This window comes from Candidozyma duobushaemuli (assembly GCF_002926085.2).
Source record: "Candidozyma duobushaemuli strain B09383 chromosome Unknown A_B09383, whole genome shotgun sequence".
Classification (NCBI taxonomy): Eukaryota; Fungi; Ascomycota; class Pichiomycetes; order Serinales; family Metschnikowiaceae; genus Candidozyma; species Candidozyma duobushaemuli.
In genome coordinates, this window is record NW_020289901.1 from 190,410 (window position 1) to 204,031 (window position 13,622).

The following is a 13,622-nucleotide window of genomic DNA, read 5'->3' on the forward strand; positions in this document are numbered from 1 at the left end:
AGTAGCTGCCGTTATCGTAGAAACTAAACCAGCCACATTTCTTCCGCAACACATCCGAAATGTCGTTCAACAACCCCTTGGGCTTCAATGTGTCCAAGGCTATTCCGACAACATCAACGACAAACACCAATACCACTTCCACAGTAACTTCACAAACCGCCTCCCCCGCCCCATCGAAGCATGAATCAGAGCCCGAAAGGCCCAACTTCAAGGATGTTCAAGAGGCCAAACGACCCCCTAGTTCGTCAAGCTCATCTCCAAAAGTGCTTCAGCCTGCAATGGCCACAGGGATAAGTGACGTGACCCCTACGACCGTCAGTGTCACCGAAGGAACGAACGGATCGAGAGAGAAGACCGATTTGATTGGATTATTCGATAAGTTCGACGTTAACAAGGCAAACGACAAAAACAACACGGAAGAGAACGAAGAGGCCGAGATTGACTCTTTGGAGGAGAAGATGAGGCAGTTCAAGCCAAAGGCCAGGCAAGACTCAAACATGTCTACCTTGGACGACAAAGTTGAGGAGAAGGAGCATTTGAGCACTCATCTTGAGAGTGATCAGAAGACAGATGAAGTGTCACATATTGAAGGAGATCATTTGGATGTTGAGGGAAATGTATCACAGGAGCCGGTTCAAGAGACTTCTGTGGAATCGCTGGATAAAGATCCTAAGTCGACAGAGCACAAATCTGCTGAATCCACTCTGCTTAATAAAGATGAAAGCGACCTGACATTGCCAGATACAGGGGACCCTGCAAATGAGGAGTCCCTGAAGCAGAATACTGCTGCATTCCAAACTAACGCCGAAAACGAAGATACATTGGAGGCACCACCTCTTGCTCAAACCGAATACGAAGGGGCCGGAGATGAGGATGTGTTACTGGGCACGCAGCTGGAAACAGTTGAAGATTTTCAGCTAAAGGACGATGAGCTCTCTCTCGAGGCTCCGACTTCTGCACCTGTTCGTCCCAGAAATAAGCGAAACAATTCTATCCAAAGAGCCTACAACACGATTAATCCCCAAGAACAATATCAGAAATCGCATAACCCTTTTGACTTCCAAACATTCTTATCCCACATAAGAAAGAAGCCAGCCAACCCAATTGTGCGTTACATTAGGTCCTTTTTGGTTTCATTTACGAGACAAGCTCCAAGCATGAGTACAGCACAAAGAATCAAGGCTGTGAGACAATTTAAACAATTCATCAAAGGTAAGTTCGAGGAATACGAGCCTTTTGCCTCAATGAATAACAAAGATCTTGAAAATTCCAACGAAGGTATCGAGAAACTCATCATGAACCGCTTATACGAATACTGCTTCTCACCAGAAGTATTCAAGAAGTATGGAAATCAAACTCAGGAATCATTCTTGCAGGACTTGAGAGAAGACTTGAAATTTGCCAGCTGCCTAGACAAGTTCAGCTGGGTTCTGGGAAATCATCTCGATATTGATCTCAACGAAATTGCTCAAAGAAAGAAAGAGACTTCAAGTGACAGTCTCAATTACTTGGACCATGCTATCAAAGAACTTAACAAGATGAACAGCTACAGAGCACCTAGGGACAAGATCATCTGCATTCTCAACTCGTGCAAAATAATATTCAGCTTGCTTCGGGTAAGCAAACAAGAGACAAACGCTGATGCGTTTATACCACTTCTCATACTTGTGATCATCCGCGCCAAAACACCTAATATCATAAGCAATGTTCACTACATCGAGAGGTTCAGAGGAGAGGAATGGTTAATGCATGGAGAGACGAGCTACTATCTTTCGTCACTCCAGGGAGCTCTTTCATTTATTCAAAATATCACTAAGGACGATCTTACTGTTTCAAGCGAGGAATTCGACGCCAACATTGAGGCATGGGAGGCTGATGTCAAGCAAAGGCCGCCCGAATTGGTGATTCCTGAGCCTCAAGCATCTGAGACTAATGCTGCACCGGTTATACGACAAAACTTGTCGCCCTCTAGTGTCTTGATGGCCAGCGCCGAAACGGTCAAGAACTCCATCACTAATTATTTATCGTCACCACCACCGCCAGAGTCGAATGAAGAGCCACGAGAAAACCAGAGGGAATCGGCGCCCGCGCCAGGCCCATCAGAGGAAGATATTGACGCTGCTTTCCAACAGCTTTCAGAGATGTTCCCATCTCTTGACAAGATAATTTTGAGAGACCTCGTTGTTATGAACGATGCAAAGGTCGAGAAAACTCTCGATATTTGTTTACAGCTTGTTAATGAGAGCTAAAGGCTACGTTGACTGTCTGGTTCGCCCTTGTGGTGGTATGTAACGCTTGCATGACAAATATTCATTTTATCGACTTCTTTTTTCAATTATACAAAGTGTAGAGCACTCAGTAGATGATGGGATCACTTTAATCATTTGCTATTTTCATATCAGCTGGTCAGATCGAAAACTTTCCCGAAAGAAAGCCAAAAGAGTCATCTGTTTGTATGCAGTATTTGACGTTTTGCCATCCTTAATAGCTATAAGGTGCGCACATTTCAGCTGAAATGCCCGGCTAGCTCAATGGCTAGAGCGTGAGACTTTTAATCTCAAGGTTGCGGGTTCGACCCCCGCGTCGGGCTTAGTTTATCTTTTTTTCATTTAAGTTCATTTCAGGGAATATTATAAAGTGCATTTTCGTTGTGAAATTGCCTGGAAAAGTTTTTGCTTGACCAATGTAGTAAGTCTTGCCTCTCAATCCACCAGTCTAATGAATTCATTACCAACTTTCATCGCACTAACAAATCCGTCTACTTAATCAAGCGGACAATATTTCCGATAGAAGCTATATAAAACCTTGTTCTCTCAATAAGGCATGAAGATACGCTTTGTGGTGGGAAGATAGCCCTTGCACGGGAACCTTCTGCAAAGTCGCACCCTTTTAGGCAAACGGATCCAAGAGGTCTATGGTTGCAAAATGTATAAATTCGATACTGTTTCTCTACAATATCCCAGTATCAGAAAAGAAAAAAGAAGATGCCTTTCAAATATACTCCAGCTGCCAAGGGTAAAGAGGTCAATCCACCTCAGATCCCATCACCAGGCAACAACTCTTTCTTGGGTGACATCTTCACCTCCGAAGCTCCTTCTGATAAGCAGATATCATGCGGTTTCTACAAACAGGAGGCAGGTGAACCTTTGGAATACTATTACGACTATGATGAGATGAAGATCATTTTGGAAGTTGAGGGCGAGTACACAATTGCCGACGAGACCGGAAACAAGGTTTCTGTTGCTCCAGGTGACGTTTTCTACTTCCCCAGGGGTACCACCATCACTTTCCAGACTACTGGTTACGGATATGCTTTCTTCTGTGGTTTGAGACCTAATGGCACTGCTTAAATAGTACTTGCTGAAAATCAATAAAATTTAAATGCAAATCTTGATAACTGTAGTGACTTTTTGCAGCCAGTGGAAGTTTCTCGAACCTGCATCTGTAGGCTTCCTCACGAACTACCACTGGAACGTACTACATCAAGATGCCAATTGATTACTCAAAGTGGGATAAAATCGAGCTTTCTGACGACTCAGATGTGGAGGTCCACCCAAATGTTGATAAACGCTCTTTTATAAAATGGAAGCAGCGCGATATCCACGAGAAGCGCCAACAGAGAAACATCGAGATCAAGTCTATCTTGGTCCAGTTGACCATGTACGCAAAATTAAACGCCAGGCTTGACTTTTTGATGGAGAAGCTTCAGCCTTTAGAGCTTCTCGATGAGGACAAGGTCAAGAGTACAATTGATGCTGAGTATGACCCTACAGAAAGGTTCAATTACGAGAAGATCAAGAGCGAGAAGGATGATCTCCGTAAGGGTTTGCATGATTTGGAGTTTTCTAAGGAAGAGGTGGAATCCATGCCTCCTTACAACGAAATGGTCGAGGACCTCTTTACTCAAGTGAAGGAAGATCATCCTGAGGTCACCGAGGATGGTCAGAAGTTGACCCAACACCTCAAAGAACATAGGGCCAAAATTGACGACATTTTGCTGAAGCAGACTATCAAACTTGACTCTTTGCTCCAGGAGAAAGCGAACCTCATCAGCAGTGATGACTATCACACTGGTTTTGATAGCTCGTTCATCAACAAGAATAAGGAGGAGGCAGAGGCAAAGGCAAAGGCTGCCTCATCAACGGCCCTGACTACGACTGAAACGTCAATTGAGACCCTCAACAGCCCCACCCTGCAACTGGCACAAGCCCAAACTTCCAGCTCCCAAGACGAATATGATCAACTTGTTGTTCTTCCTGAAACCGCTGCCTTCGCCCAGATTCCTTACCATCAACAGGATAAGGGCAGAGACTTCTTGCTTCAAAACCCCAAGATCTGTAATGAGAATCAGAAGGATGCCCTTATAATGACTGCTTTTGATCATCAGCTTGAAGGAAAGGAAAATTTGACAAAGCAAGTGGTGTACCAATCTCTCATCTTGCAGTACATTGGCCAGTTGGCAGGCGGAGGTCAAGATTTAGCCCGCGTTCGTCAGAGCGTTCAATTGTTTTTCTCCAACCTCATGAACAAGTCTACTCCCGTGGCTGCAGCTTTCAATGACGATGTTGACAGAACAGTGAAGCACATTCAGACAAGATGCAAGATTATTCAAGAGGAACGCCAAGGTCAAGGCCAGGATCAAGAAGAAGGAAGTGAGGTGATCCAACTCAGATCTCTTGATGACAGTACGCAGTTGACCGTTCATACCCGGAAGAAGGATCACAAGAGCATGAAATTTTCACCACGAAGCTTTCGAAAGAGATGCAAGAAGCTATCAAGACTGGTGAGCTTGATGAGGTAAACAAGGTCTTTGCTGCCATGAAAGTTGAGGATGCTGAGAATGCGTTGGAGATAATCAACGAATGTAATGTCATTGGCTTGAGTGGCTACTTGGAGAACGAGCAGGAGTTTGAGGATTTAAAAGCTCGTCAGGAAAATAATACCGATCAGCAAGAAATCCCCACCAGTACCGTTGATTCGGTCGATTAGCTTTCAGGTTAATAATGCAATGTGGTCATGAGGTAGTATATTAGTGTAGAGTAACTACTGCTTGCTCAATCTAGCGAGCATATCCATCAACGTGGACGACTGTCCGGGTTGTTGTGGAGGCTGCTGCTGCTGCTGCTGAGTTTGTTGCGGGTAATTGGGCTGGTAGTTAGGCTGTTGATGCTGTTGCTGATGCTGTTGCTGTCGATACCCCTGATTCAGATAGGGCTGTTGTGGGCTTTGGAGTTGTGAGAGAAGGTTGTTCAACTGACTAGGCTGTTGAACCATTGGAGGTGGTGGTGGATGTGTTGGTTGTCCATATGCACCAGGATAACCTCCTTGCACTTGTTGCTGATACATCATGTTCAGATGCTGATTAGCCGGTGCTTGTTGCTGCAGTTGGAGAAGGGCTATAACTTGTTGAAGAGTGTTTGGGTCGACATTTTGGAGGATTTGCAACACATTAGGGTCAGACAAATTAGGCTGATTTGAATTATGGAACAGGTTATTCAGAGGAGTGCCTGGAAATTGGTTTTGCAGGTAACCGGGATATGCATGTTGGGGAAAATGCTGGAATGGCGGAGCTGGAAGTCCATAGGGAGATGAATTATTAGGAGTGAATTGCAGAGGATTCTGGTACGCTGGCACGTGTGGGATATTAGGTTGATTGGTTCCCTGGCGGTCTTTCGGCCGATCTTTCTTCCTCTGCTTCCTCGACTGAGTGTCGTGACGGCTATTGCGATTGTTGTGTGAATGTCTGTCCAGATCGTACAGACTTTCATCACGAGAGCGTTTTGCAGACGTGGGTCTTGAGTTATCAGATGGCTCCATTTCCTTGACAACATCGACAGCTACCAGTGGAGTAAGGTCGACATACTCATCAAACTTGATACCTCCATCTTCAGTTTCCTCAAAAGTCTGCAAATCGACATTCTCAGCCTTGATGATACATGCAGCAAGAACGCCAGAATAGGCAGCGTCTGGAATGACCTCCGATAAGTCTTGCTCGCCAATATCGTCAATCTTGAGAACAAACCCAGCATCTTCGAACACCTTAGTTGTAGCCTCCACGAGGTCTGGGGAGCTATCAACAGTGACAAATATTTGGCAATTAGGGCCGCTGTTTTCGCTGGTGACCGTGTCTGAGGACTTTTCTGCGCTCCTCTCACGAAATTGAACGTTTTCTTGAGAAGACTTCTTCGAATTAGTGGAAGCGTCAAGACGCATAAATCTCCCATGAAGGGGTACATCTGTTTCGCCTTTAATGCAATCAGCGCACTGCTCAGCGGTTTTGAACTGAGCGAATCCGTAGCCTCCTTTTAAGGTAATGCTGACGACCTCGCCGTACTTATTGCAAATCCTGAACAAATCCTCTTTGGAGATAGTATTCGTTGATAGGTTACCGATGAAGAGTCTTGATTTCTCCGGGAAATCGTCGAGCGATCTTCGATCTTGGTACTTTGCTTCCTCCGCAAGATATTTGGTAAACTCGTCGGACTCTTCAGTCGACATAGGCACCGTAATATTAGGTCTTCTGCAGAACTTATTCTTTGGCACCAACGGTATGGGGTTCCTGCTGTCAAACGGCTTGTTGAACGAGTACACCTGGTCGTAGTTCATATCCAGGCTGGTGTCAAGCTGTGGCAAATGTATTCCTTTCTCCCTAAGCTGCTGTTCGATTAGTGCCATCTGTTGCTCTTGGCTCAACTGCTTGAACTCTGGTCTTTTCACGAGGTCACTTTGCATGATTGCATCGTATGCTTCCTTGAGCAGGGTTGGAGGCTCGTCAGAGCTTGAAGCAGGAGCCACAGTGGGTTTGGAAGGTAACGAAGGCACAGGCTTTTCAGCATCCTTCACTTCTGGAGAAGCTAACCCATTCTCCGGGTCGTAGTCGTCATCTTCATTCACTGAAGCTGTACTTCCCACATCGCCATTATCTGGCTCTGGTGAGGGATCCATGCTTTCGGGGTCGTATTCGTCGTCTGACTCATCTTTTGGTGCCTCTTCATTAGAAACTGGTGTCTTAGAATCTGTGTTTCCAGCCTCCGAGTCGTTCGGTTCACTAGCCCCTTCAGCTTCAGGGCTTTTCGCTATAGGCATCTCGGGATCGTAGCCATCAACATCTGAGCTTTCAGCCTCGTCTTTAGACTCTCTTCGCTGTAGCTCTACTGGAGTGACATTCATGAGAAGATGTGGTACTACATTAGAGTTCGCACTATAAATCTACTAGCAGGCCACCCCCCTCCATGATCATCACTCAATATGTAAAATCTTCAAATTAAATTTGTCGGAAAAATAAACTTCGTAGACCGACCCCAAACTGAGTAATGCGCCCGCAGACATTTGGTACCTGGATCCCCCACGCTGCACGCCGCATCCGCAACCGTGGCGTAGTACTAAAGTCGGAGTACCTGCCCCCGTGAAGTTTCTTAAGTAAACCACTTTTTTTTTTCCTCAATTGCACAATGCCTCTTAACGTGGGTATAGTAGGAACTGGCATTTTTGCCACAGACAGACACTTGCCCGTGATCAAGGGAATTCCCAACTTGAAGCCGTACGCAGCTTTCAACAGAACAGAGTCCAAGGCCCACACCTTTGCTGAGAAGGCGGGCATTGACAAGAAGGATGTTTACCAGAACGTTGAAGACCTCTTGGATAACAAGGAGGTGGACTTTGTGGACGGTTTGTTGCCTGTCCAGTCCAACTTGGACTTGGTCCAGAAGGCCGTGAAGTTCAACAAGCCCATTGTCTTTGAGAAGCCAATTGCAGCCAACTTGGACCAGGCTAAGGAGATTGTGAAGATTGCTGAGTCTTCTGACCTCCCAATTGGTATTTTGGAGCAATGGTCGTTTTTGACTGCCATTGACAAGCTCCACGAGATCCTCCCTAAGATTGGTGATGTGGTTTCCTTCATCTACAAATCCACCGGTGCCTGGAACGAGGATAACAAGTACTTGGCTACTAGCTGGAGACAGAATCCTGAACATATTGGTGGCTTTTTGAGTGATGGAGGTGTTCACCAATTGGCATTGCTCACTGAAGTCTTGGGTGAGGTTGACACCGTCAGTGGTCACACCAAGCAGATCAGAAAAGAGAGCGGTACCGATGACATTTTGTTCTCCACATTCAAATTGAAGTCTGGCGCAATCGGTAACTTCACTTATGGATCTGCTTTTGGTGCTACTGACAAGTCCACCAGCTTCACTATTTATGGTACCAACGGTTCTATCTTTTACGACTTCTCCCCAGCGTTGAAGAAGCCCACCATCACATACCAGACTGGTCCAAGCTCTCAGCAGGCTTCTGACAAGACCACCATTGAAATCGATGAAGTTGATGCTATCGAGAAGGAGTTCGAGAACTTCGCTGAGGCCGTGGAGAAGAAGGACAAGACACTCGTCAAAGTGCCCCCAAGAAAGGCTTTCCATCATTTGGCAATTGTTGCCGCCGCTCTTGAATCTTCTGAGAAGGACGGTGCTTCTGTCAAGGTTGAGCATCCATGAATGTAGTTTATGTAAGATAACGAGATTAAAGTTCATCGTGAGCATTGGGCGGAGTCCATTCATGGAATGTAGGAGTTTCCAGATCATCATCTAGAGCCTCACTTATAATTGAGCTCAAGGGCTCCTCTCTGTACGGTTCATCAACGGTTATTGGCTCTTCCTCAATGACCTCCTCGGGCTGAATGTCAACGGAAGCGGTGGTTTGAACGTTTTCGGGTTCCTGATCCTCTTTCTGAATGTCTCTGTCAAAGTCTGGGTTATTTTCAGCAGTAGAGTCAACCTTCTCCTGTGCTTCGTTGTACAGCTCTTCAAGTTCATCAATCTTGTCCTGATCAGATTTCTTCTCCTCAGTCTTGCTATTAATTGGCTCAATGATTTCACTAGTTTCATCCAGGCTGGGTTCTTCTAAGCTCTCCGTCTCGATATATGGGGCAACTTCCTCGGTCGAAATAGTCGTAGTCCCGATCTCTACATCGATGGAGGGCGATTCGATATTCTCGAAGCTTTCACCGGCGACCTCTTCTTCAGATAACAGGCCTTTAATTATGGGTTCTGCTGAAACAAAATTCTCAATTATCTCTGAGGAAGTGGCATCGATCACATCTTCGACAAGGGTGGGAGTTTCACTTGATAAAACGTTAGACTCCAATGGCAGGGAATATACCTCCTGTTCATGCCTTAGCGTCAGATATGAACTGATTGGATCGGTTAGCTCCTTCTTTGTCGTGAACCAAGAAACGACACCAAGTACCTTTAGAAGAGACCATGTGAGCATTTTGACGGGCAATTTCAAGATTCTATGCCAAATGACCCATGCGAGACATAGAAGAAGGAAACCAATGCTAAAGTAGATGCGCCTATTGTCTCGTTTGTCCTGCTTTTCGATAAACTTGACAATCTGCCTCGACTTGTTCAACAACGCGTCTAGATCGACAAGCTTGTCGTTCACCTTGTGAAGATCCCTGGTCTGTTGCTCGAGTGTTTCGGTATTTAGCTCTGTTTGCATCACAGACATGGTCATTAGCTGCTTGGTCAATCTCAAGGAATTGGTGATATTTTTGTTTTGTGTGAGCACTTGCTCCTCAATTGGCTTGTCGCCAGACTCTTCTTGAGCCGTTGATCTTCCAGCAAACAACTGTTCTCTCAGATCCTCATTTTGGTTGCTCCATTTCTTGACGTACTCGTCTATAATCTGACCATGAACTCGCTTGCTTTCTTCCTCATATGCTGTAGTTTGGCTGTCTCTTAGTCTCTCTTTGAGATTGCGAACTGTCAGCTTGTGTAGGGCAAATTGCTCCCAAAGAAGATCCTGGTCTGCTTTCCTTGGAGCTTGTTGTGATATCAAAATCTCAAGCACACTCAAGAGATCGTTCATCTGGTTGATCGAGTAGTGAGCACGTTTGGTGAGTGTGTTTCTCCTTGTCTCTATAGAATCGATTTCATCATCTTTTAGATTCTTGATATCCTCGATGTTTTCAAAAACTTCGTCTCTGAGACGAGAAAGCTCAGTTAGCTGGGGCCGGAAGTCTAGGTTCAGCATGTATGCTCTGGAATATAGATCTAGCGGCAGTTCTGAGGTGTTACGTACACTACGTGATCTGTGCTGCCTAAGTAAAAGTAGCAATTGGCAGTCCAATTGACCTGATATAATTAAAATAATATTCAATGTGTCTAAAAAGTTTGGCATTTTTGCTATCTTCAAAAAAATATGAATATTACATGAGTTGCAAGTAAACTGTTGTATGGCATTCGTTTTCGCAGTAAGGCATTGGAAAAGCCCATACTGACACTCACCTTTCTTCCGAATGGAACTGAAACGTAAACCGGGTGCAAAGGACCCGTCAACTATCACTTCAGAATATATAGCTGAGAAGAGAAGGGAGCGTGAATTGAAGAAACAGCAGAAGAGAGATGAGCTCGTCAAGCAAGGCATCGATCCAGATGCTAAACCGGTACCTGAGCATTTACAGTTTATCAAGAGACCAATGCTAGATATTCCAGGCCAAAAGGCATCTGGCGATGGCCTTATTATCAAGGTGTTAACCTACAACATTTTGGCCCAAGCCCTTATTAGAAGAAAGTTGTTTCCTACCAGCGGCTCTGCGTTGAAATGGGCCAACAGATCTCAGAGATTGGGGTCAGAAATTGAGCATTACGACGCAGATATTGTATGTCTACAAGAATTGGACTTTGATCAATACAACAGCCATTGGAAGAAGGAGTTTGAGCGTATGGGCTACTCTTCGAGGTACCATCGGTCAGGTGTGAAGAGACATGGTGTGGCCATCCTCTACAAGCATTCCATGTTCCACTTTGAGCATCATTATTTCATTGACTATGATGGGACCGAAACACCAGGCGTCCCAGCCTCTACAAAAACACAAAACATTGGTTTGTTGGTTTACCTCAAACTCAATGAAGATGTTAAGAAAAAGAATCCCGGCATAACAAAAGATGGTATTATTATCGGCACTACACATCTATTTTGGCATCCTTTCGGAACATTTGAGCGAACCAGGCAGACATACCTTGTACTCCATCATGTAAAGGAGTTCTCCAAAATGATGCATCTTCTATACCCAAATGATAGGTTCTACCGTTTCTTTGCTGGTGACTTCAATGCTCAGCCTTATGACTCGCCATATCTTTCCATCACTTCAAAGCCTATTACATATACAGAGAGACCAAAAGTAGTGTTGGGCAAGGCGGCATCTCATAAATGGAACGATTCAGATGCTGCAGAAGACGAAGATGATGACGAGGATGACGATGAAGAAGACACCCCTGAACCATCATCATTCAATTTCACTCCAGCCATTCTAGAAAAGATACAACATATGGAGTCTTTGCATAACAACATCGACATGAGGTTTATTTCTCTATATTCTGTGGCGTATCGCCAAGTGCATCCTGAAAACACTATTCCAAGCGACAGATATGAACCGCTGTTCTCCAACTGGGCACACACATGGCGTGGATTGCTAGACTATATTTTTGTTGCCACGGACTGGAATGGTGACAATGCGAATGGTGAAGTCGACTCGGTGCAACAGTTAGAGCAGAACCAAAACATCAGGCTCCTATCCCTTCTTCGCCTACCAACACCTGAGGAAATGGGCCCAGAACCATCTGGCCAACCTAGAGACGGTCAGTACCCGTCTGACCACCTTTGCCTCATGGCGCAATTAGAATTACGATAAGTAGCGAATTGCATCACGACTTTAACATGGTGTTGATCAAGTCCTCGAGCGGACCGTAATCTCTTCTGCTAATCAAGTCGAATTCCCTGCTGAAGAGGACGTAGTGCTTCAAACTCGTGTTCAAGTGACTCTGTAATCCCAACTCAGAGATTTCGTGGAAATGATGGCAGTAGATATGAGCGTAGATTCTCAAAAGCCTCTTGAATATCGTCTTCACCAAGTTGGGGAACTGTTGTGGGAAGGGCGCACCGATCTTGGATGGAAAGATGTTGTCATTATCAAAGAAGTTCTGAATCCAGTTCATGAGATTCTCAACGTAGTCACAAGCTGGTAAAGAGATTGGCTTCTTAGGAGGCACATTGCTGCTGCTTCCAGAATTTGTCTCTTGCCACAAGTATTCGTACTCCTCTGTTGCAATCATGCGTGGGCATGTCTTGGGAGAACAGAACTCCGTGATCGTACCGTAAAGCATGTTGATCTGGTTATAGAAGTCAACAACGTGAACAGCTAGCCACTCGTTTACATCCTCATCCTGAGGGAGTTTAACTGCTTGAATCAAAGCGTTATCGGAACCCAAGGTCTGCTCCGCATATGACCTGATATCCTTATGTGACGTGACTGGCTGAGACGACAAACCAGATGAGACGTTCATCGTTTGATATGGGTTGTTGTTATCATTCTGGTCAAGTTGCAAGGTGGGCTTGTCGTAGAAGTTTCCCTTTGGAGTGGTGGGAATAGCAGAGTTACCGACAGGCTGCGGGCTAGAGATCGGAGATCCCGGCTTGAGCTTGAAGCCTCTAGTTGATTTTATGGAATGGGCATTAAAGTTTGAAAAAAACGACGACATGAGGGGCCTGTCAAAATTGTGCTGTAGGATGATTGTGTTCAGTTTGCAATCCCCAGGAGGAGTGTAGATCGCAAACCAGGCAATGCTTCCAGTGTTTACATCAGCACCCGATTTGGTGCGAAATTACTTCCCATGCTTCATTCGCTTTTCTGAATCGGATCGTGAAGAACCCTGTACACCAAGGCAATATTCCGGAGTAACCGCTTATCTTCAAGCTCTCGCGGCCGCTTGATAGAATTGCGGCATTGCTGTAAACGATAAGAGCTTTTGGCACATTCTTTCATCAACTCCACAGTGTTGTACTTTGTGAGCATGAAGTAACGGAGCTTCTCAAGTACCATTCGTAGTATCTCAGCCCGATCCGGTTCTCCGGGCCCCTGAAGAGGCGTACTTAGCTCGGTAAAGATGCGTAGTAAGGAATGATAGTTGATTTCGAAAAGGTGTTTCCCGTAGAATGAGAAGGCAAACGGGTACTCAGCTTCCAAGTGTAGCATCAATGACGTGAGTGAATACTGGAGGTTGTTGAACAAACAACTGTAATACACCAGCGGGCAAGGCGTGTCGTATCTGTAGACAAGATGAAGGCATTCGATGCTTGCTACATTGTTGGCATGCTTGAAATCGCCCAAGATGTCACTGAAAAGGTTGCACTTAAGGTGGAGAGATACCGAGCTATTGCTCGTGGCCAGGGTATCAATCTCGAAGAAGATTTGTTTCCAAAATGATGATTTCAATAATGCTGCCAGAATTCTCTCCAGGCAGTGATTGGAGCTATCGAGCTTATGACCATTGATGATGATGTCAAGCGTGAACTTGGGTTAGTGGGAGCAGAGAGAATAGAGGGTCGGTCATACTAGCATGTGAGATACGGGAATGAAGAATTCTGGATTCTCGGGTCCCTTGGTTTTCTCGGAGTAAGACAAGGTGAATGTGTCGTCGAACTCTTGTAGACAGATTTGTTTTGACATGAAGAAGTAGTAGTATAAGCGCGTTTCGCAGCCATCGGAGTATGTTGGTGAAAGAAGACCGGTGTTAAACAGTGAGCTTTAGTTTTCTTTCATTTTCTTGAAAATACTTTGTAGATGC

General features: G+C 45.2%; 9 protein-coding genes and 1 non-coding gene across 10 annotated transcripts; 6 read left to right on the forward strand and 4 right to left on the reverse strand. All coding sequences in view use genetic code 12, as the record gives it.

The window, feature by feature from the left end:
* Positions 1-59: 59 nt before the first annotated feature.
* Positions 60-2,249, forward strand: CXQ87_000087 (guanine nucleotide exchange factor; the record flags this gene model as incomplete). The annotated part of the gene is made up of 1 exon (XM_025478673.1): positions 60-2,249. One exon carries the CDS (start codon positions 60-62, stop codon positions 2,247-2,249), a length of 2,190 nt encoding a protein of 729 aa, XP_025338146.1.
* Positions 2,250-2,517: 268 nt separating this feature from the next.
* Positions 2,518-2,590, forward strand: CXQ87_000088. The gene has a single exon. It is a non-coding gene; the product is annotated as a tRNA-Lys (tRNA).
* A 394-nt stretch (positions 2,591-2,984) lies between these two features.
* On the forward strand, positions 2,985-3,350 carry CXQ87_000089 (uncharacterized protein; the record flags this gene model as incomplete). Its single annotated transcript, XM_025478674.1, has 1 exon — positions 2,985-3,350. The coding sequence occupies one exon, from the start codon at positions 2,985-2,987 to the stop codon at positions 3,348-3,350; it is 366 nt and encodes a 121-aa protein (XP_025338147.1).
* Positions 3,351-3,487: 137 nt separating this feature from the next.
* On the forward strand, positions 3,488-4,989 carry CDC37 (Cdc37p; the record flags this gene model as incomplete). The annotated part of the gene is made up of 2 exons (XM_025478675.1): positions 3,488-4,685; positions 4,715-4,989. The coding sequence occupies 2 exons, from the start codon at positions 3,488-3,490 to the stop codon at positions 4,987-4,989; spliced, it is 1,473 nt and encodes a 490-aa protein (XP_025338148.1).
* A 54-nt stretch (positions 4,990-5,043) lies between these two features.
* NAB3 (Nab3p) lies at positions 5,044-7,170 on the reverse strand (the record flags this gene model as incomplete). Its single annotated transcript, XM_025478676.1, has 1 exon — positions 5,044-7,170. One exon carries the CDS (start codon positions 7,168-7,170, stop codon positions 5,044-5,046), a length of 2,127 nt encoding a protein of 708 aa, XP_025338149.1.
* A 281-nt stretch (positions 7,171-7,451) lies between these two features.
* CXQ87_000092 (uncharacterized protein) lies at positions 7,452-8,489 on the forward strand (the record flags this gene model as incomplete). Its single annotated transcript, XM_025478677.1, has 1 exon — positions 7,452-8,489. The coding sequence occupies one exon, from the start codon at positions 7,452-7,454 to the stop codon at positions 8,487-8,489; it is 1,038 nt and encodes a 345-aa protein (XP_025338150.1).
* Positions 8,490-8,514: 25 nt separating this feature from the next.
* SEC20 (Sec20p) lies at positions 8,515-10,029 on the reverse strand (the record flags this gene model as incomplete). Its single annotated transcript, XM_025478678.1, has 1 exon — positions 8,515-10,029. The coding sequence occupies one exon, from the start codon at positions 10,027-10,029 to the stop codon at positions 8,515-8,517; it is 1,515 nt and encodes a 504-aa protein (XP_025338151.1).
* A 265-nt stretch (positions 10,030-10,294) lies between these two features.
* On the forward strand, positions 10,295-11,678 carry CXQ87_000094 (RNA exonuclease; the record flags this gene model as incomplete). Its single annotated transcript, XM_025478679.1, has 2 exons — positions 10,295-11,541; positions 11,600-11,678. 2 exons carry the CDS (start codon positions 10,295-10,297, stop codon positions 11,676-11,678), a joined length of 1,326 nt encoding a protein of 441 aa, XP_025338152.1.
* A 24-nt stretch (positions 11,679-11,702) lies between these two features.
* Positions 11,703-12,536, reverse strand: MOB1 (Mob1p; the record flags this gene model as incomplete). Its single annotated transcript, XM_025478680.1, has 1 exon — positions 11,703-12,536. The coding sequence occupies one exon, from the start codon at positions 12,534-12,536 to the stop codon at positions 11,703-11,705; it is 834 nt and encodes a 277-aa protein (XP_025338153.1).
* A 137-nt stretch (positions 12,537-12,673) lies between these two features.
* CXQ87_000096 (uncharacterized protein) lies at positions 12,674-13,504 on the reverse strand (the record flags this gene model as incomplete). Its single annotated transcript, XM_025478681.1, has 2 exons — positions 12,674-13,348; positions 13,406-13,504. 2 exons carry the CDS (start codon positions 13,502-13,504, stop codon positions 12,674-12,676), a joined length of 774 nt encoding a protein of 257 aa, XP_025338154.1.
* Positions 13,505-13,622: the final 118 nt, after the last annotated feature.